Here is a 23,475-nt window from a genome sequence, read left to right as displayed (position 1 = left end):
CCCATGGCGGCTTGGTAGAGCCAGCACCGACAGGGTCTGCAGGGAGCGCTGGGTCAGTGTAGGAGCTGCTCTGCTGGTCTCTGCAGCTTATGTAGGCAGTATCTCTTGCACTTGCCTGTCAGTGCAGAAGTATTGTGGACCCAGGGCTCCCCACAGAGCTTGTCGGTGCTGGCTCCACCAAGCTAGTGCCTCACCAACCATTAACCTCACCGCACGTCACTGCTACATACCCTACCTAAATCTAAACGGATCCCTCAAACACTGCAGTGGATAGGCTTCTGTAGAGCAGGGGTGGCCAAACCAGAGGCAGATCTCTGGGAGGCAATGGAGTCATCTGCCGCCAGGCTCCTGCTCCCAAGGGGGCACCTCTCCTTCCCTGCAAGTTTAAATCAGTTAATTGAAAGCCAACAATATCACTTCTGTGGCTGAGTTCTGAGTGAGAAATATGTGTGTTCTCTCCTCTCTCTCTCTCTCTCTCTCTCTCTATATATATATAGATAGATACAGACAAATATAGATAGAGCGATATATATATAAATTGAACACATATATTTCAGAACAAACATATATTTAGTGGTGGTGGTGGAGGGGGGGCACAATATATATATCTTGCCTCCGGGTAACTGGAGTGAACTTACACCACTGGGCGAAACCTGTCCTCAAGATCTGCCAACAGTTCATGTTTGTCAGGCAACCTGTGGAACTATAGTAGGAATGAATGCAGCAGGTTTGAGCATGTGACAGTTAGTAATGACTACAGCTCTGCACCAGCTAGGTGATTTGGAAATGTAGACCGTTGGTAGATCTCAAGGACCCGTTTGGCCACCCCTGCTGTAGAGTAATGCCAGTTTTTTCCGACGTTACTCCATATTGCTAAACCCGGCTATCAGGTTTTAGTGCATGGGGAATGTTTTTACTGCATTTCTCCTTTAGTGCATCTCCCCCTTAATCACCTGTAGATGCGTACAGTTGACTATGGAGCATGTGCAGTGCTAAAAACGCAAGATTCATCTGCAAAAATGTACTTGTTTGCAGCAACATCAGCCCCAGAATGCTATGGCCATGTATTTCTACTGGGATAGGTTAGGTTATATTATTACTAGTTAAAAGCTTGTCAAAATAACAATAGTCCCTATCTGCTCCTACCTCCAATCTCCCAATGTCATCACAGCTCCCTCTCTCCATATCCAAAGAATCTGAGTTTGAAACAGATCATTTTGTTTCACTTTCTGTTAAGGAGTAATTTGGTCCCTCGAGTGGCCTCTTTTGGTCACTGGCAGAACCTCAGAGGTGAAGAGTATTTGCCTTTTATATACAGGGTATATCAGGGATAGGGAACCTTTGGCCCTCCAGAGTTTGTTAAACTACAGATCCCAGCATGCCCTGCAACAGTTTTAGCATGACCAAATAGCAAAACAGTAGCAGGGCATGCTGGGATATGTAGTTCAACAACAGCCGGAGGGCCGGAGGTTCCCCATCCCTACTGTATATAGATAGATCCAATGCAGAGTGTCACAGGTTCAGCTTCTAGAACTTGAAGTTGCATTGGGGATCAATGGAGCTCCATTTCTACAAGTATAGGCAGGATTGTCGGAAATATAACAGATAAAAAGACTGGCAGGGTGAAACCCCACAGCATTGTGTTTTAAGTTATGTTTGGCTTTGGATTTCTGTAAAAGCACAAGCTAAACCTAATGTCCTAACACATGTCTTTGTTGTCCAGCAATATTTAAATACCTTCAAACTTTAAATAAATACTGCAAGACTAATCTAAAATTGTTCAAATAAAGTCGCAATGATCTATATTATCCTTTACATGCATACATGTTTTTGTTTTATACGAAGACACCTTTGGGTTTAGTACATAGTTCATAAACTCCCTCCCTCTCGCCCGACATCCTGTGGGCCAGCACTTTAAAGGCACTAAGTAAATGTAGATGCTTTTCCAGGAAATTCCAGTTCATTAGAGACAGCTCCCCATGTGCTTCATGCAAGTCGGCTAAACAAGAGATCCGAAATGCCTCATGCCTCATGAACACCACACTTTTGGCTGCGCTGTGCAGATTTTTATGTGGATTCTTTGCCATGGCCAGGAGATTCTTATGCGCTGAAACAGACTTTAATTTAAACCAGGTGTCTGTTTTGCTCTTGAAGCATAAGAACTGAAATATCTTTCTATTTTTTTTTCTTTACAGTAAAGAAAACAATGCTGTATTTCCTTACAGTAATGAGTACCCGATTTTATTTAAATGAAGATGCCACTTTAAGGGTCAATCACTTTCCATGCCTGTGGCATATGGTAGGTACCAGGGCCAGATTAACAATGGGGTGGAAGGAGCGCCAGCTCCAGGCCTCCACCTGAAAATGGGCCCATCATAATGGCAATATAATGGTGATGATCAGCCACCCAGCTGGCCGCACCATAAGGAATAAAAAAAAAAAAGTTTTCTACTTTTCTCAGATAATTCAGCATTTTATTTTATGTACTTCGGGAAACTGTAGACCTGATCGTGTAGGTGCGTACAAGCCCACATGACTCTGGCCACATCCACAAAGCACTGATCACAGTCCAGCCCATTGCCTTTAATCCGGCCCTGGGCATACATACCTACTTTTAAAGTCTCCTCTCTGTGAGAAACCTGGATAGGAGACACTAGAAGCCTCTTTAGGGGGCAGGGACAAACTGTCTTGTTATTAGGCCCCCACCCCCAGCACAGAAAATCACCTGTCATCCAATCATTTTGTCTTGACCCCGTCACACAATTGCAGTTGATTATTACACAATCCTGCCCACTTCACTAGTACCCCTTTTCTTTTGCAGCACTGACAAAGGACATTCCCAGTGCAAGGGACTATGGAAAGAGGCTAAGGGTGTTGGGCAGACAGAGACTGGGAGAGAGTGACTGACAGATTGTGAAGGGGAGAGGCAGATGGTGATGAGCAGAGGATGATGGGGGAAAAGCAGAGATTAATGGGAAGAGGGTGACAGGCATAGGCAGCGGTTGAAGGTGAGAGGCAGAGGATTATGGTACAAGGTGAATGGGGTAATGGGGGAGAGATAAAGAGTGATGAACAGAGACATACAATCCAAATATGATGGGCAAGGGGTGTTGAGGAGATTCACAGGGGGATGGGAAGTGGGTGACAGGGAGGGACAGAGGGGGACAGGGAAAGCAAGAGGATGGGCTGCATTCTGGGCCGCAGTGGGTCACTAACACGAGAACTTAAAAATGCCTCTCCTGCCGTGGAACTCACAAAATCTCCTTTTCCCATACCCAACAGATGCACAACATCGTAGCCAGTGTGGACTGTTCAAGGTAATCTTGGATATGTAAGAGCCGCTGAAAGCACCAGTCTACAAAATTGCAAATCAGTGATAATGATCCGATCAGCTGCAGTAGGCTGGTGGACCACTTATTCTCCAGGAGCCTGATGCGACACATCTGCACAGGAAGTGGGTACACTTGGCTTGGATGTGTTCAATGATACATGTGGGAGATAAGTCATTTTTTAATTATGTGAGTAGCAGTGATGAGAAATTATAATTATTTGGTCAAAAACCTATGCACTCACACATACAGTGGTGGCAGCAGGATTTAAATCATATATAGAGGTAGCGATACAGTTGTGTAGTGGCACACAAACTCCATTAAAGTATAGTAGCCAGCCATAGGTGCGTCCTTCACTCTGGGGAGCTGGAGAGGAGAAGATGTATGGAGAATATCACACTCACAATAGCATATTTGGCAAGTTGGAGGTTACGCCTCCAGCGGCTCTTAGTTGGGACTCTGGCTTTTGGGATTCTGCTGTCGGTCTTTTGACTGTTAGGATTACAACTGCTGGTATTTTGTACCAAAACCAATAAAACCAATTATCATGATGTAGGGGTAACCTAGGAGTGTTAAGATCCAAGGGACTTACTAGTATAGTCAATCCCATTAAATGGCACTGCAGTGGAAGTCCCCGCCAGAAAAACAGGGGCTGCTAACACTAGTTAAACACATTAAATTAACAGGAAATAGGAGCTATAATTCAGTTGTCTGAGAATATTTTTTTTTATTCTTGAATGTGTTTCTAGCCACTGCAACTGCTAAAACCATACATCCTTTTGGCAGGGAAATGTAATGACAGAAGTGTCTGTTCTTGTCATGCCTGTTATTGATTAGTGTGTGGATTTGTTTTGTGTTTTGAGGAGTATTTCTGTTTTTAAGCCCCACCTGGTGTTTCAGAATTCAAATATCAACAACATTTCTTGGTCTGGGGGGATATTACCACAGGTTCATATTAGATTTTGCCACTAGAGCAGCTCAACTGAATGCCTTAAAAAACAGTCCCCAGACAAGATATCGTGGTTTACACAAGTGGAAACTGCTTGGCAGGATTTGAGACAAGCTTTAGGTACAGAGTCTTGCAAGCTACTGACTTTAAAAGAGATAAGCAAAAAATACAGGGTTTAGATTGCACTAAATTGATGATGGAAGAAGGTTAATAGTAAATGGTGAACATTTTAATTATACATATAAAACAATAAAATGCAAGAAATTAAAAATAATGCAAGGAAATTGGAAAGGCTGCATCCAGTTATTATAACATCACCTTGGTGAGAGTCCGCAGTTCAGTTGGGGGGCTAAAGTGTGGAAATGGCCTCCAGACAATACACAATGTGGTATCCTTTACAGTGCTTTCTCCAAGTTGGTAGTGGGGCTGGCGTTCCTCCCAATTTCTGGAATAACTGAAGCTGTAGGTAGTCCACTTAGTTGCCAGGGCAGGTGCTTTAGAGAGGTGGCTTTTCTTCAATTGGTAGTACCGTGCCCAAGATGGTAGTGGACGGCCAAGTGTAGTTTGGGTCCCTGTTTCTGATTTGTGGTTCTCGGGGAGGTTTTGGTGGGTGATGCCTGGAACAGCAGTGTGAGGGGTGTGAGGGCTGGATGCCTGATACCGACGCGTTTCGCTGCTGAGTGCAGCTTTTTCAAGGTGAAAAAGCTGCACTCAGCAGTGAAACGCATCGGCATCAGGCATTCAGCCCTCTCACCCCTCACGCTGCTGTTCCAGGCATCACCCACCAAAAACTCCCCGGGAACCACAAATCAGAAACAGGGACCCAAACTACACTTGGCCGTCCAATACCATCTTGGGCACGGTACTACCAATTGAAGGAAAGCCACCTCTCTAAAGCACCTGCCCTGGCAACTAAGTGGACTACCTACAGCTTCAGATATTCCAGAAATTGGGAGGACCGCCAGCCCCACTACCAACTTGGAGAAAGCACTGTAAAGGATACCACATTGTGTATTGTCTGGAGGCCATTTCCACACTTTAGCCCCCCAACTGAACTGCGGACTCTCACCAAGGTGATGTTATAATAACTGGATGCAGCCTTTCCAATTTCCTTGCATTATTTTTAAAATGTTCACCATTTACTATTAACCTTCTTCCGTCATCAATTTAGCGCAATCTACACCCTGTATTTTTTGCTTTTCCATATAGGTACTGACAATCCCTTTTTTTGATTGCTGCTGGCTTAACAACTCACACAGGCGTCCCAACAGTTACTCTGGTACCTGTTTTCCTGACTTTAAAAGAGAGTTTGTATTGCATATAGATGCCTCTGGGACAGGAGTAGGGGCAGTCCTGCCCCAAGAGGTAGATGGAAATTTACTGCCCAGAGAATGAAAGTACTGTAGAGCAGGAGTGCTTGGCATTAAGTGTGCAGTGGAGTCCTTAAAATATTATTTGTAGGGACGAGAGACCATGCGCCTTTGAAATGGATGCACATAAACAAAGAGGTAAATGCTCGTGTGACCCTTTGATTTTTGGCCTTACAACCATTTAAGTTTGTAGGGAAACAGCACCTCATTGCGGATGCCATTTCCAGAAGGTTTGTATGTCCTGATCCTCCAAGCAACCCTATGGTGAAGTTGGGAAGGAGGAAGAGGGCGAGGTGAATGACCTCTGGAAAGCGGTGGGGGGCTGGGAATCCAGGCAGATTATACAATTAGAGGTGGGCAGGGCAGAGAGCTTGTCTGAAGATTTCTTAGCTTCACCAGGGTAGACGAATCTAAGGTGGGAGGAGTGTGGCAGGGACAGCATACTTCCACATGAGGTACATGTGGAAGATCCAGTCCAGGATTTAGAGCAGCAGCAGGGCTAGTGATATCCAGTCTGGCTTTTATTAAGATGTCTTGGAATCACTGTCTGCTAGTTAACAACACCTGTTACTTCCTGTTATATGTTTGTCCAGAGCAGTGGGTCAGTGTTCCCTATGCCTTTTAGCAGCTGGGCAATAGGCTGGGAAATGTGGGGATTACGTGAAGGATTCTCTGGAGTGTATCCTTATTGAGAAGCCGGTGATGCCTGCTTGGAAACCTGCCATTGCTGTAACCAAAGAACTGCCAAACTGTTATCCTGGTATGTTAGCTACCTGCTACAAATAAAGGACTTCATTTCAATCCAGTCTAAGTGATTCATTGTCACTATATATATATATATATATATATATATATATATATATATATATATATTGTTTAGAGGATTTGTTTCAGATTAATTCAATCCATTGCACATTATAACCAAACATTATATAAAAGCAATGTCATATGTTTCCATAGTACATAGGCTGCTGCAATTAATCTCTAATACAGTATCAGAGTCCATATCTACACAATCTTGTCAATTCTTTTAAACTAGCCTTGTGTTCCTAATTTTTTCCTAAATCTTGCGAAAGCACATCATTTGAAAATATTTATCATTGTATAGTTGCATAGTTAGTAAGAACTGAGAGAAGGGCTGTTACGCTCAACATTCCATATATATCTGTATAAATACTTTGATGTGGGCTCCTGGTTCTGGTGAACTGAGAGACAAGTGCAGTTGCTGTGTCAGAATATCCTGCTCTTGTGTTCCCCTAATGAGCCTATCTAGCATATGAAAAAAGCCCTACTGTATCTGTAGAAGTGCATCACCAATCCTCTTTCTCCTAATGCCATTTCAGGATGGAGAAAATAAATTGAAAATGTTTTATACTTTCAGTAAAGCATTAGATATATATATATATATATATATATATATATATATATATATATATATATATATATATCTTTATATCTATCTGGCTATATATAGATACATATATATATATATATATATATATATATATATATATAAACAGATTTTTTTTCTATTTTTCTATTTTAATTTTCTCATTAGTTGAACAGACAGCCTATGAGCCAGATGCACTAAGCTTCAAAAAGTGATAAAATGGAGAGTGCTAAACAGCCAGCTAATCAGCTCCTAACTTACATGTCACAAAGTGTTTGAAAAATGTCAGGCAGGAGCTGATTGGCTGGTTGTTTATCACTCTCTATTTTATCATTTTTTGAAGCTTAGTGCATCTGGCCCTAAGCTTGAGCTTTCAGTTTCAGTGCATATAAACATATAACCCAAGACGGTAAAGCAAAGCGGTAAGTGAGGCTTTATCATTCCAGTAATATTAATACAGGACAGCTACAGTATTATACATTTCATTAATAAAGTGAACCATAGTTTATTGAGAATAGTATCCTCATTAACGCAAATTGATAAATATACCCACAATTGTATTTCTGCTGGGTACCTGTCATACTAATGTGGAAAGGCACCATTTTCCCTAAAAACTACAATAGGGTCCTAATCTCCAGCGCTGTGAAGCATCACTTTTTATACTTTTTATTACTTTTAATTGTTAGACATAGCAAGGTGTATACTGCACTCAGCAAGAGATACTATGAAAACCCATACAGTACATAGCATAAATACAATGGAACCCAATTAAAAGTTCAAAGCATACATACGAGCATTCCAATAAAACCACAGACAAGAACTGACTATAGAGGAGGGGGATCTGCTAGAGGTAGAAGAAGTGGGTATTTGAGGGGAAGTCACAACAGCTCTCAATTATCCTATAAACATAGTATGGGTGAATACACAGTCCCTCAATGATAGAATGAGAAAAAGAAGACAAAATGCACTTGTAACAAACAAGAAGGAAGAGTGTGATAGTTTACATTTTAAGGGGGTGATAAACAGTTTGAGGGTAAACAGGTAGACAATGTAGACAGAAGGAGGGAATGAGAGAGGAGCTCGGAGGGGGGTTGGTTGTCTGTAGTGAAAATTTGTATCTTCAGAGAACTAATAAAGCTAGACTGAGTGAAGGAAAGCTGGACTTGGTAAGGGAGAAAGTTTCAGTGGAAGTGAGAGCAGCATGAAAATTCTTGGAGATAAAACTGGAGAGGGGAAGTAGGAGCAATTAAGGAGCATTTTCAATAAGTAATCGATTTTTCTGTGGGAGCATAGCTTCAAGCTTTTATATATATATATATATATATATATATATATATATATATATATACTGTATATATATTCAATTTAAAGTTAATTGTTTCTGGTAAACCATAGCTAATGTGAACTAACGATCAGGTTATGGGTCAAGTGCTTGCAGCTATAGGTGACTGCGCTTGCGGTAAGGACAAAAAGCCCTACGTACCATGTTTTTTGGGGGCACCTCAAGGGAATACGCGCAGAAACCCACTTTCAGTGCAGCTTCTATGTACTGCAACAAGCCTGTGGTAAGACCTGTGGCTAATTGAATATGTAACATAAACTCTCTAACAAAGTTAGACATTTCACCTGGATTCTGATAGTGTAGGAACCAGTATAGGAAGTTTCAGAGGTGGCGGTAGATGCCATGTGGAGAGAGAGGGAAAAGGAGACAATCCGCACTAATAAGGATATATTGGAGAGGTGGCATAGAGGGAGTCGGAAAGGAGAAGGTTACAGTAGTTCATAAGGGAGATGATGTGTGCATAGATAAGAGTTTTAGTAGCTTCCAGGTGTGGAAAGGTAACATTTAGGGTTAAAGAATGACTTGAATTAAGTAAGTAGAGAGTAGCATCAATGATAACCCTTAGTGGACATGGAGAGCAAAAGATAGAGGGGGGTGGGTGTAGGGATAAGTATAATCTTCATTAATCTTAAGTACCAGGTCATCCATGATGATATGGCAGATAGGCAGTTATACTAACCACTGTGCCAAATTGTTGCCCATTTTCTTTACCGTTCATCATTGCACATTGGTCATCAATCACTGTTCTACATAAAAGTTTGGATCATAATGTGGGTTGGTAAGTTTAAAAGTGTTTCAACTGTATTTTTCCATAAATGTGTTTGTGAGTGGAAAAGTTTGTGTGAGATTTGACCTTTTTGTTTCATAGCTTTCTTTTAGGTAGACAATAGAACTTTAAATAGCTAATTATTTATTTCAGATTACATCGCTATCTTATGAATTCTAAAAGACGTCATTAAAAAAAAATCATGTTTTAAAAAAAACACTTTGTTGGAGTAATACAAATATGCTAACAACAACAATATCACTTACCCGGCGATAACTATAAAAAAATCTAAACGATTCCAGGTGTCTCCCAAATAGCAGTTCTTTCCAAATATTCCCAGAGCAAACATTTTGATAATCATTTCCACAGCAAAAAATGCAAAAATGAAGTCATCAAATCCCTGCAAAAAAGGTAGAAAAGCATTTAGTAACATACATAAAATGTAATAGGTGATAAGAACCGATTAACACATGTAAGTCTTTGGTATTAATGATCTTGGTAAAATTGCTTGTTCATTTTATTTTATAGAACTAAAATGGGATTGGCTGGAAATGGCAAATGAAAGATGCAAGACTGAGAAAATCACATAAAATAAACTGTGTACATTTCAATAGATACAGTGGCTTGAATTACAAACGACACCTATATAGACTATTTATGAGAGTATTTTTAATGCAAATAGATTTTTATTGTTTTTAGGTGTAGCAAACACAGTATAATTCCATTGTAAATTTGACAATTGAAGAGCAGTACATTAGCTTAATAGAATTTGCAAAGGCTGGTGGCGCTCCTCCTCTCCTCCAACAATAAAGGACTGGTTCAAAAAAAAAAAAATATGAGAGTATTTTTAATGCAAAGTAGTAACTTTATAAAGTCATTTTGTGAATTCGTAATTCATTGTCTGCAGATTTAAAAAAAATTAAAAACAGGAACAATGATGTTTCATAAGAAGTCAACTCCTGTAGACTAATAATTGCATTGGTAGAACAACCTTTTGCTGTAATAACAACTTTCAGCCTGTTTGGGTAAGATTCAGCCAAGTTTGTATTTGCTTTGGAGTGACTTTTGCTCATTCTTCCTTACAGATTTGCACCAGCTTGTTAAGGTTGATGGGATAATTCTTGTGTTTTGCATTTTCACATGCACTCAGGGGTAATTTTACTAAATGTCCATACACGCAGGGCGATTTTAGGGCTATTTCTAAGTGATCTGACTAGATCGCTTAGAAATTAAGCACACGTGTATATCCCCTATCGCCTGACTAGATCTTGACCGCATGCAGTCAACATCTAGTCATTGCCAGTGTTCTTTAACCAGAGAACACTGGCCCGCACAGATCGCTCAGCACATTTTGCTGGTGCACTGCATGCTGCTCAGTATGGGGCACCCGTTGCCCCGTGTGTACGGATCTGAGTTCTTTTGAAGATGATTTGCTGCCATAGCAACCAATCAGATTATAATTCTTATTTATCTAGAAGGATCATGTTGTAAGTAAACCTGACAGAAGTGGGACCAATAAAAGTGTGTTATGCGGGTGTTTCTCAAGTAGCTTGGCAGGGCATGGAGCTGAGAAATATGGTGGTAATTTGAGAGAGCGTTAGCGTAAGGATTTTTTTTCAATAATGATTTTAATTAAGGTTGGGATGAGTACAGAAGACAGATCTTTACTTATGTGTGAAGGTATTGGACAAAGAGGAGAGGTTGTAGAGTAGGCAAATAAATAGTGTAGATACTTCCGGGCAGATGTATCAAGCTCAAAAAGTGATAAAATGGAGAGTGATAAACAACCAGCCAATCTGCTAATAACTGCCATGTTACAGGCTGGATTTGAAAAATGACAGGAAGTAGCTAATTGGGCACTGGTTGTTTATCACTCTCCACTTTATCACTTGATACATCTGCCCCTTCATCTTCATTTGCGTTATCTAATGAAGAGAAGGGGCCAGAGGGTTTAGGTAGGGAATTGAGCAGGTAAGACTGATAAGATCTGAATTGAAATGGTATGCTTTTCCACAATCCTGGAAATAGGAAGCAATATCTTGTGTACTGATAATAGCAGGTGGGTTTGGTGAGGGAGGAATAAGAACTTACAAGTACAGTAAGCTTTAGTTTTCTAGAAGACTGAAGCAGGTTTTCCTAGCCCTATCTCCCTGCATTGTGCCCCATTAATTTTTCAAAAAGCTCACCTGTTTTCTCTCATGACCACAAAACCTTAATCCAAATCTTAACTAGGTCACTGATGTTTTCTGGCAAACTCCAGATATCCTTTGATTTAGATTTTTTTTCTTCACCAGTAGCTGCTTTCTAGCCAGATTAACACTAGGTCGGATCGAGCTCCAGCTCCAGGCCTCCAATATAATAACAGGACCATCATCATCATGATCGCAACTGGCCACACAGTTAGAAATTGCACCTACTGTAGGACTAACATGAGACATATTTCAGCATATACAGATGTCTGCCCAATCAGCCCCAACCAGCCCCAATGGGTTCAAGTCCTTTCTTTATACATTGATGGCATTCCTGAGTGTAATTGATTGTTTGGCATGTTTGTAGATGCATTTGGCTAGGTCAGAGTTCCTGCTGTATTTCCACTGTACAGTTGGTTACATACAGACATGCAAAACATGAATTTGCTGATAAGGGAAACATCATTAGCAATCAGCAGAGGTGATTCCATACAGCACCAAGCCCCTCACAAGATGACAAGCCATTGGGTATTAGTGGTAAGAAACTGCGTATTTTAGATCTGCAAGCAACTTTCATTTGTGTAGGTGGAGGAATGTGAAGAAAACACTGCAGGCAAACAGCTGTAAAATGAACCTCAGTGGGGAAGCAAAATGAATTCCTAATCACATAAACCACACAACAGGAGTCATCCATGGTTCATGGCCTGTCACATGTTCCCTCCTGTTTTTTTTTTTTTTTAAGGAGAAATCTCATTAGTCCAATAGATGAAGGTAACCTTTTTTTCCCTTTTAGAGGGATTGAGGGGAAAAAATAGTGTTGGGAGCCCAGCATAGATGTGTTAAGTAAAATAAGTTTGAGGGGACACACTGTACCAACATCGTGCCAGAGGCTGTTACAGCATATGAAAGGAAAGGTCTCATATTTATTTGTTTCCAATGCGCCAAGCTAAAGTATCCCAGTTATTTGTGAGTGCCAGATATCACACTGGAAAAAGGGTATGGCGGCATAGACTGAAGCAATTTGGGAGGCAGCTTTATTGTTTAAAGAGTAAGGAGGTTGAGTGAGTGATATCCTAGTTTATCACAGTACAGTATATGGAGAATCAGGCTCATAATGTCTGTTTGTGAGTTGATATTGGGAGATGTTTTAGTGTAGATAGACAACACGAGAGCAGGGGTGCCCTGAATCTGTTAGATGTTTCCCTGCATCAGCCAAGTTTAGATACATGGATTGATAGAATGGTGGCGGCCTCCACAAAAAAAGTGGTCAGTAGCCAATGAGATGTGCTTTTGAACCATGTCACATACAGGCTTGGGGTCACTACATAGATGGGGAAGATATGGTCATTATGCTTTCCTGGGTTAACCTACACATCCATACATCAGCACACATATATCTGCATAACTATGTCCCTTTTACATCCTGACTAACCTTATTTTCCCTAACAATGTCTAAGAAACATGAGAACATGGTATCTGTACAAGATCATAAAACATTCACTGTTGAATAACCAATACATAATTATTCAAACAAATAAGCACTGGACTAAGGCAGGAAAATTACAGATATCATTTTTAACACAACGTCCCTACCCCTGTACTGATTCTGCCCCTAAAATCAGGGATGCATTTAGGAGTCAGGGCACCCCTCTAGGCACAACAGTAATGGCCGCTCCATTACCTAAGTTTATTATGTCATTGATTGGTCATAAGCCCTTTTTGCAAATACCCAATTTAACAGAATAATAAAACAGCCACTATGACTTTTTTATTTTTAAATTTGTATACTACTAAGTAGGACAATTTACAGAGGCAGTATGTGCATCTCCTACCCATTTACTGTCCATTCAAGATGGCATATGGTACAGTACAGTAGAAATCAGAGAGGAGGGGGCCCACAGCAGAGGCTGCACGCGGGTCTTCTCTTGAAACACCACTGGTCTGAACTCCAGAAAAACTACTGTTCAGCAGCAGCAAGTCCCAAAGTCATGATATCAAACCACCAAACCATCCAATGCGATGCCAGGTGCTTTATCTAACAAGAGTAGCAGATAGCTTAGAGCTGATACCATTATACAGCATTAAGAGTACAGGAAACAAATGATGAAGTAGTTATAAGACTCAGCAACTTGGCGTAGAGAGCTATATTACAGTATATTAAGAAATCAACAGTGGCTAGGTCTCTAACATGGTGTAATCCAGAAGGGGTAACTACCCACTTCATAACTTGTTTACACAGAGGAAAGTTGTAAGTGTTAGGTAGAGATGGTGTCAAAGTTATATTTGGTATGTTGCTGTTTGCTATTCTTTCCTTGCAGACCAGGAAGTCTACAGGATTCACAGTACAAGTGCTAGAACACAGCCAGCAACAGTTTTCGACAACTGATATACCAAGAGATGCCTTGCTGGTTTTGCTGGAACAGCATTAAATAGTGAGTCAAGTAGTAGTCAGTAGACTATATGTATACACACATCTGCAGGAACATCAGCAGGTACTCAACGGGGATGATCCGCCTTGAAGCATATATAAGCTCTTCACAGAAATCTCAGAAAAATGAACAAGAATGTTTTGGACTATAGAAGTGTCCACATAAATCTATCCTCCATTCACTAGTAGTTGCTTTACACATAACGTGACAGCTCTGCATGACTCGGTAGCACTGAGCATCTTTGCATGTGACTTTTTCCTTTTAAATGCATCTTATTCACGAAGCAATATGAATAGGATGCACAAGCAGTGTCTGCCAATTAAAAGAAGTATCTGAATAGTTAATTTGGTAAGCATATCGAAAAGAGTCCATATGGAATTACTGGTGGTTTGGCTGGCTAGTGGAGCAGATACCTGCTTCTGGACAGTTGACTAAAGGCACTGAGTTTAAGAAGTGACCCCTGTTAGTGGCACGTGGTGTCCAGGTTACGCCTCTTCCCTTAAGATTACGGTACATGTAAAACAAAGAGCTGTGCACACACTACTTTATATAATACATTATCTGTTATTTTGGTTGATAGAATTGTTGGCGGAGGCAAACAAAGTAAAAGTCACATTCCCAATCAAAGGGCAAGTGCTTAATGAGAGTCAGCCATTGAGTTATGACAGCAGTATAGTTCCTGTTGAGGTTTCCTTTTAGGTGTTGATTCTGCAAGCAGGGCAAATGTTTTTCTAGTGGAGGAAGACAACATTTCACCCATAGGTGGAGTTTTTTGAGAATATGGGTTGGGTTAAGTAGTAGTAGTAGTAGTACGTTTATTTATAAGGCGCCGCAAAGTGTCCGCAGCGCCGTACATAGCAAACAAAAAACAAATTACAAGGTAACGTACAGGGTGTGTTGAAAAATACAGTATAAATAGGGGTATAGCTGGTAGAAATAAAATCAGCATCAGTTCAGAAGTAGGTGTCAAAATTGTCGAGGAGACTGAAGATGAAGTAGAGGAAGGGAAGGTTAAGTAATAGAAGTTAGAGGAGATAAATTGAGTTTATGTCCGGGCACATTAAATCAAAATGTATGTCCACATCTCCCTTACTCCATCGGGGTACATTTAAGTATAATCATCCAGACTATACATTTAAAGTTAATCGGGGTACACATCAGACGACTTGCAAATGATGCAATGTCATCAATGATTTCCCTTGAACCTCCAGACGAACAATATAATGCATACACACTGTGCATCATTGCAAAAGATGGTGTCAGTAGCCACAATCAGGGGTATGCTGTCGATACAAATCTTCCTGCACATTCAAAAGACCAGTAGACGTGACAAAAGACCAGCAGGAACGCCGTGCATTAGCATTGTTATAGAGCATACACACACTGGACGATATAAATGATTTGTCTTACCAAACCAGTTGGAATAGGCCAAATCATTTCAAATGTTGTCTAATGTTTACTCTGCTTTAGAATTGTGAAAATAAGAATATTGCAGATATGTGAAATTGCTTTTATGTGCTGTGTATTGCAAAATGTTCTTTGAAAGAAAAAAAAGGAGAGCTAGTGAAACAACATGGAATGGAATGAGTTGTTAGAAAAAGTTCTAAGGTCATGGCATTTCTTTGTATTCTTGGATCAATCACCCCAATTATGTGATTTATATGCCTGGTATTTTGCTGCTCAGGTTTGCAGAAACTGGCAGTCCTGTTCCGGTGCCAGCAGCTAAGGGAGGGACAGTCTGTCTGTTTCTGTACTTCTTGTCAGCACTCATTGAAGTCTGACAGGACACATAAATCATCACAATCTGAGAAATATTTTTATGCTCCATAAATTGAAAGATCATTTGATTGTGGTAGTTTCTCCCTCCATCTGTCCACAATCTATATGTTGGAATTAGCCTTACAACACTTCTGTAAATATTTTAGATACGAGAGCATGTGTCAATGCATGTGTCAAGGTGCCTTTGTGATCGCACACACACACTAAGATTTTTAAAATAGAGGGATTAACAGGAAAAGGCGGTTTGGGGGACATAATGAAGATAGTTGGCAAAAAAGCAGGTGTGTCATCGGTATGGGGAGGGGTTTAATTTACTAAAGTTTTATTGAAGAAGGGATGTTATGGGCAACCAAACAGATTCTATCTATTAACTTCTAGAAGGTGCTAAATAAATAAAAAAATTTTATGTCAACCTGCACTAAACGCATAAAGTGTCACATTTTACAATGGTAATCTATTCACTCTCATGATGATCATAACCATACAGTACAAAAAAATAGGTAAGAACTGTTGCGCTGTCCCAAATCAGCCAATATCGAGAGGGGGATTTATTTCAAATCGCTCCTAATATATTCAGTGCACTTCTGAGTATTCAGGTTCAGGCTTACGGCAATGAGAGATTGGTCAGGAGGGTCACAGTAATATCTCCATACACAGTACCCAATCTGTGTTACTGACCTGTCTCTCTTGCCCTATTTGCATTTAATGGTATCTTTTGGATCCACGATTGATCCCCACGTCCCCAAATGTGCAAGGCTTACCTTGGGGCTATGCCCTATGTGCATATAAGGGTATATTTGATCCTCGGTCCCGAACACTTTGTGACCACCACAAATGCTCCAAAGGTCCACAGGTAAAAACAGGGTTTTTTTTATTCATAATAAATACCATTACAGATTGGGTACTGTGTATGGAGATATTACTGTGACCCTCCTGGCCAATCTCTCATTGCCGTAAGCCTGAACCTGAATACTCAGACGTGCACTGAATATATTAGGAGCGATTTGAAATAAATCCCCCTCTCGATATTGGCTGATTTGGGACAGCGCAACAGTTCTTACCTATTTTTTTGTACAAATCTTGTTTCTGGTGTGGTAACCTTGGTAATCACTGTGCTGCAGTCCTGAGGTGCAAGTTTCTACTATTGTTTCTTATAACCATACAGTAATTCATGAGTCCTCCAGACGCTCAGTGGAAAAATATATTGTATAGTGTGCATATTCAGATGGCAAATCTAGACACACATGTACTTGCAAAGAAGTCTCAAGCTACAAGTACGCGACCTTAAATGCATTGCTGAGTCCACATAGGTGCAGAACCGCACCTATGTGCTTATGCATCCAGTGTGGTCCAGAAATCAGGCCATACTATGTTATCAATGTAATATAATAATGCCATGAATCTCTATGAATACAGTGTATATTTATAAAAGCATTTAAGAAAAAGCAATAATTTATTTACCTGTAGAATTTTGCATCGCTGGGAATCACAAGCAACGTCTTCACATGGATGGAACATTCCCAAGGTGACACAGTTCAGGAGGATGACCAGCATACTGAAACGTTCAAACCAGGTATAGGACAGAAAAGTCAAGGAAAACGTACCATAATTAATTCTGAAATAATGTGTATACATTGGGTCAATAAACCGGAACTACTGCCAATAACAGATTTTGCTTCTTAATTGTTCCATTGATCAGCGTATTCATGGCAAATACCAGTCATGCCACTTAATGGCACTAATACAAGTACCATGATAACATAACTAGACAATATAAAGGGGTTCTTAACAAAAATTACCCATTACACAGTAAAATGGAAGAAATAATACAGGGTATGCCAAGATTTGTATTGCATGGAAGGCCAACAGATGGTGTTCAAATGTACTTTGCTTTGTGAGGAGCATTAAAAATACAAATGAGCATAGTGCCAAAATGTAATTGTTCTTTTACAAAGGCAAAGGCGATTAATTCTACTATCATGTTAGTAAACAGAGAAGAGGGAAAGGAACATACCATGTAGAACAGAATGGCATTGCTGTAAGAAATAACCAACCTAGATGCTGCACATTAATTGGTAAATAAGTACAAAATAATGAGGCAAGAGCAAAGTCCATTAAAAGATTTGGTACAAACAATCAACCAACCACAGCTTAGGAGAAGGCAGCAAAAGTAGAGAGAAACAAGGCACATTACAAACAGAATTATCTAGAAAAGTGGAAGAATCAGAGACTCTAACATAGGAAACCAAGATGCATAGATAGAAGAACTGGATCAAATCATTAATAAGCTAGACATGGTGCGAGGAGGAGGGGCTATCCAACAGTCAAGATAACTCAGTCAGTTGACCTGTTCTAGGTTCAAATCCCACAGTAACTGAGCTAGTGGGGTAGACGTATGAAGCAGTGATAAGGGAGGAGAAGTGATAAAGTGACTGGTACTTTCTCACCGGCCAATCAGCTCCTGACGGTTAAGTAACAGGCTGGGTTTAAAAAGGAACAGTTAGGAGCTGATTGGCCCATGATAAGGTACCATATGCTTTATCACTTCTCCTCCCTTATCACTGCTTCATACATTTACCCCAGTGTGAGAGATGAGGTCATAACTTAAAGGAAAAAAAAAAAAAATCTGGGATCTGGGAAAACATTGTAACAAAATATGCCATGTCCCCCACATATCATGACCACTCACACAGCCCTACCATCAATATTATCAAGCATACATTGAGGGTCTTGCTGGGCAGAAGATGCATGTCATAAAAAAAAAAATCAGTGGATCTATACATTTCAACAACTTATATAACTTAACTTGTAATATAATCAGAAACTGAAAAACTTTATTTTAGGTTGAATTATGCTATTTATGCTGTAACTATTACCTACCTGCTACTCTGACGGTCCCAAGCATGATTGAGAAGCCCAGAGGACAAGGGATTTGACAACCCAGTTAGTAGCTTGAATAAAGCTCCTTAGAGGATCTGCTGCAGCAGACTGTAGAGACATCATGGGACCTGCTAAATGTGACTGGTATCTCTCTGCAGCTCACTATTCCCAGCTGAAAACTACTGAGTTTAATTTATACGCAATGACATTTTTCTGCATTAAAATTGTAATTTTAAAACAAATTTAGGTTTATTCACAAAAATCAGTCCATAAAGTCCTAATTAAAACATGCCATTGACACGTGGTAAAACGATCAGACAAAACACAGTGGGTGAAATGTAATAGGATGAGAAATTCAGAAAGTGAGAAACTTGGTAAGAAATCTCCAGTTATTTTAAAGCGGCAATCATTTACACTTCAGAATCAAAACTGCTTTTACAATGTAAATGATTGCCGCTTTAAAAAAACTGGAGATTTCTTATCAAATCTCTCACTTTCTGATTCTCTCATCCTATTAAATTTCCCCCAGTATGTCTCTACTTAGAGAGTAATATATCTATGTCTATATATGCCAATATTTAGGAGTAAAATAATCTCGAGAAATCTTCAAACTAATTTGACTTAAGTTCTCTTTCAAAAGAAATATAGAACCATACAATTGAAGACAAGAACCACTTGGCACATCTTGCCTGCCCCTAACTTCAATGATGAAGTTATCATTTATTCCAGTAGTTCCCATCCCCGTTTCTCAAGTAACCACAAAAGTTAAACATTTTCAGGTCATCCGGCAGGTGCACAGGTGTATTCATTATTCACCGACACATTTGAAAAGATCCACTGGTAGAGCTAATTATTTCATTTGGGATTCTGTGCTGAGACCTGGAAAACATGAACTGTTGGGAGTTCTTGAGGACCCAAGTTGGGAACTACTGATTTATACTACATTTAGCAAAATCAAGAAGATAACGTAAAGCACCTTTAACATTAAAATAAAGATACATTGTTGTAATATGGTTGTAAATTAAGGTAGTGTCATTCAATGTGCACTTTTAATAATGGTCCTTGCAGAGAGAGCAGCTTCTACAGATGTGCTTCCTAGAAATTGCTCACCCCTATTTTGCAGATGCAGGCACTTGTTTTGTATCTGTGTATAACACATTGTCCTAGATGTAAACCCTCCATACTGCTAGTGACTAATACAAAGACTAAAGGGAAAGCAGAGGCAGAGATCACAGATGTACCAGAACTTACGCTAAAACCACGCAATACCTAATTAGGTATGTCTTTATAATAAAACACTATTTAGGGTGCAATCTTAAAAAGTGCACCTTAAATGACAGTAGAACAGTTATAGCATATAAGCAAGCATGTATAATACCAACAGAGGTAAGAACCATTGATAACTATAAGAAACACACTAAATAGACATTGGGGGAAATTTACTAGGATGTGTATTCTACTTCACATTTGATGTTGCTATGGGCAACCAATCAGAATCTACTTCTTATTTATTTAGAACCCTCTAGATGATAGTAAACAGGATCTGATTGGTTGCCCATAGCAACATCACATGTGATGTAGAATACACATTTTAGTAAATTTCCCCCATTATGTTTTAATCACATGTTAAAACAATGCAAAAATAAGGTAAACACCAATGCTTGTGAAAACAAGCCCACATATTAATCTGTCAATTGACAGATTAATCATTTCCAATCTGTTCTAAATTAAAGATGAGTGAAATTTTCAAAACATTTGTTCCACAAAATGTTTGCATATTTCTGCATTTGTTTGTGAAGTTTCGCACATTTCTCTGGCCTTTGGTCATACAGTATATGACTATTTTTTTTAACTAGTCTCTGGAAGAATCCTTGAGGAGAGTTGCAGGTGGTCACTGAGGTGCAGTTGACACTTTGGGTGAAATTTACTAACAAAAATTTGTGGGAAAAATCATATTTTCATACGAAAATACGATTTTTTGGGCGTATACGTATTTTTGGCATTTACTATGCCAAAAATACGAATTTTCGTATACATATTGACGGGACATTTGTATTTGTAATTACAAATACGAATGAATACACCATCGATAGAATATGACAGAAATCACCATTCAAAAGAATGGTGATTCCTGATTTACTAAGCGGCCGTACTGAAAATACGGCCGCTAATTGGCGTGAAACGCCCGCGAATGGCCGGGAAAATACACTTTATTTTCCTGTCGTATTTGGCTTTAGCCTGCATGGATCTGTCAGATTCGTGCAGGCTTTAGTGTAAAAAAAAAATAGAAAAATAAATAAATAAATAAAAACAGCGTGGGGTCCCCCCCCACGGCTATAACCAGCACCAAGCTGAAAGAGCCAGGGCCGGTAATAAAAAATCAGGAAACCCGGCAAATAGGGGTTCCCCGATTTTTTAAAACCAGCCCCAGGCTCCAGGTACGGGGCTGGTTCCCAAAATACGGGGGACAAAATTACTAGGGGTCCCCCGTATTTTAAGAATCAGCCCCAGTCCAAACCAGCCAGCAGGGTAATGCCACAGCCGGGGGACACTTATTATATAAGGTCCCGCGGCCAAAACATCACCCTACTGACCAGTCAGCCTGGCCAGGGGCCCTGGGGGAGTGGGGACACCCCCCCCCCAATAAATTTGGCTCCTGATTGGCCGCTAGGCGGCCAATAGAATCCTTCGGAGGAGAAGCGCTGAAGATGAACATTTAGCGCCTCTCCTGTTCGCTGGTGCCAGCTTATCGATTTCTTTTTTTTCAAAGTACCGGAGGACTACGGCAGAGAGAAGAGGACGCGATCTACGCCTGAGGAGACCTGTGATTAGAATTTCCTACACAGGTCCCCTATGGATTTCTGCGGACTCCTGGACCCCAGAGCCGGACCCCTGCACCACGGAGCCCTGGACCACGGAGCCCCGGACCCAGGGACCTACCGACTGGCTCAAGATAGGTAAGTATCAGTATGTGTGGGCTTTGGATGTAATAAAGCTTTATTTTTCTTGTGTGTCAGTGTGTGTTTATTTTACTATATTTAATACTGTGGATCTACAAGTGCCAGCGGGCTCTTTAATGCCCTGCATGCTGGGACTTGTGGTTCTCCAAGTCCCAGCTTGCGGGGGAGGCTTGCTGGGACGCATAGTTCCAAAGTATTAAACAATAGTTTTATCTTTTTTTTACACTGAAATCAGCCCGGTGACCACCGCACAGGGTCACCGGGGACAGCACCAGGCTTCAGCCTGGTCAGGTAAGTCCTGGAGGGGGGGGGCTTTATTGGGGGGGTCCCCACTCCCCCAGGGCCCCTGGCCAGGCTGACTGGTCAGTAGGGTGATGTTTTGGCCGCGGGACCTTATATAAGTGTCCCCCGGCTGTGGCATTACCCTGCTGGCTGGTTTGGCCTGGGGCTGGTTCTTAAAATACGGGGGACCCCTAGTCATTTTGTCCCCCGTATTTTGGGAACCAGCCCCGGACCTGGAGCCTGGGGCTGGTTTAAAAAAATCAGGGAACCCCTATTTGCCGGGTTTCCTGATTTTTTATTACCAGCCCCTGCTCTTACAGCCTGGTGCTGGTTACAGCCGTGAGGGGGACCCCACGCTGTTTTTTTTAATTTATTTTTCTATTTTTTTTTACACTCTGCAGCCTGCACAGATCTGACTGATCCGTGCAGACTGCCTGTACGAATTCGTATTAGCGACTGTATATACGGCAGTTAATACGAAATAATATGACATCGGAGGGTTACAAAGCAGTAGTATTTGACTACTTTGTAAATTCCCCTCCGGAACACGACTTTGCATATGGCTGAAACAACCGTATGCAGTCGTAGTCATTCGTATTAAGAATACGAATACAATTTTTTGTATTTGTATTCTTAGTAAATTTCCCCCTTTGTGTTATTTAGCCCCACTCCCACTGTATCATAATCCCACAAATTACGGGTCTAGGAAGAGGAGGCAGCATGGCCAAAATGATGCTATAGACCCGGGAGAGTAGGTAAGTATGGGTTGGGATAATTTGGTCTACAGCATGATGGTCGACAAGCATTAGGTCGACACCATTAGGTCAACATGGGGAAAGGTCAATATGGGTCTAGGTCGACATGGGACAAGTTCACATGGGACAAGGTCGACAGGTCATTAGGTCAACACAAGCGTTAGGTCAATGAGAAAAGATATGTCCAAGAGAGGACATGTAGAAGTCTCCCTGTGTGGGGCACAAGCCTCATGAAAAGATATTAGTTAAGTAAAATTTCACTTTTAATGGATATGTATTAAAAAATTCCTCTAAATAAATGAGAAATATGGTACAATCAACATAGAACATGCAGATAGACGGATATAACGTAGACAACAACAATTATTATTTACAGTATAGTAAGAAAGTGGTGAGAATATTGGGGGTAGGTAAACAGAAGACCGGACCATGGGAACAGCGTTACTGGGCTCCCGGAGAAGCTCAGAAGACGTCTGGTAAGTATGTTTTCTATCCACAGGTACCCCACTATGGATTCTACAGGAGAAGGGGACCGATCTTCTATCAACATAGGTAAGTATGGATGAATGGGCTACATATGAAATAAAGTTTTACTGTAAGCAAGTGTGTGTTTGTGTATTTTTTTAACTATTTGTACTAGAGATGTGCAGACTCGGATTCCAGAGATCCGAGCCCCGTCATCATTCTGAGCCCGGTTCCGAGCAGCGCTCAGAGATTCCCGCCTGACTCGGGTCCGTCCGCGTGGTCAGAACGTCATCTCCCGGCGCCGGATTTCGCGAGGCTTTAAAAGCGGCTGCTGCGCCCGCCATCTTCACTCCAGTCTAGTAGTGGGTTGGGAGAGGGTGTGTTGGTGCTGCTGCTGGGGCTTAAACTTGAGCTTGACCATGAACGCAATATTTTTTATTCGCTGGGGCTGTCTCTCAGTGCTGCTGTGTAGTCTAACTGTGTACATGTAGTACTACTACTGTCTCCTCTGTGCGGTCTACCTCTGGTGTGCTGTGCTGTAATTATTTTATTCGCTGGGGCTGTCTCCCTCAGTGCTGCTGTGTACTCTG

The 23,475-nt window shown here is 40.8% G+C and overlaps 1 protein-coding gene across 5 annotated transcripts in view; it reads right to left on the bottom strand.

Annotated features, from left to right (window-relative positions):
* The window catches only part of CACNA1G (calcium voltage-gated channel subunit alpha1 G), a 317,812-nt gene that overhangs the window by 199,513 nt on the left and 94,824 nt on the right, over nt 1–23,475 (bottom strand). For all 5 annotated transcript variants that reach the window (XM_083148098.1, XM_083148097.1, XM_083148094.1 and 2 more), the window contains exons 2-3: nt 17,005–17,117; nt 9,413–9,546 (exon numbers count right to left, since the gene is read on the bottom strand). In XM_083148098.1, coding sequence (XP_083004224.1) covers nt 9,413–9,546; nt 17,005–17,117 — 247 coding nt within the window. The remainder of the gene's footprint in view (nt 1–9,412; nt 9,547–17,004; nt 17,118–23,475) is intronic.

Source organism: Crinia signifera, chromosome 6 (assembly GCF_055691185.1).
Source record: "Crinia signifera chromosome 6, ASM5569118v1, whole genome shotgun sequence".
Classification (NCBI taxonomy): domain Eukaryota; kingdom Metazoa; phylum Chordata; class Amphibia; order Anura; family Myobatrachidae; genus Crinia; species Crinia signifera.
This window is presented reverse-complemented; position numbering and strand designations above follow the sequence as displayed.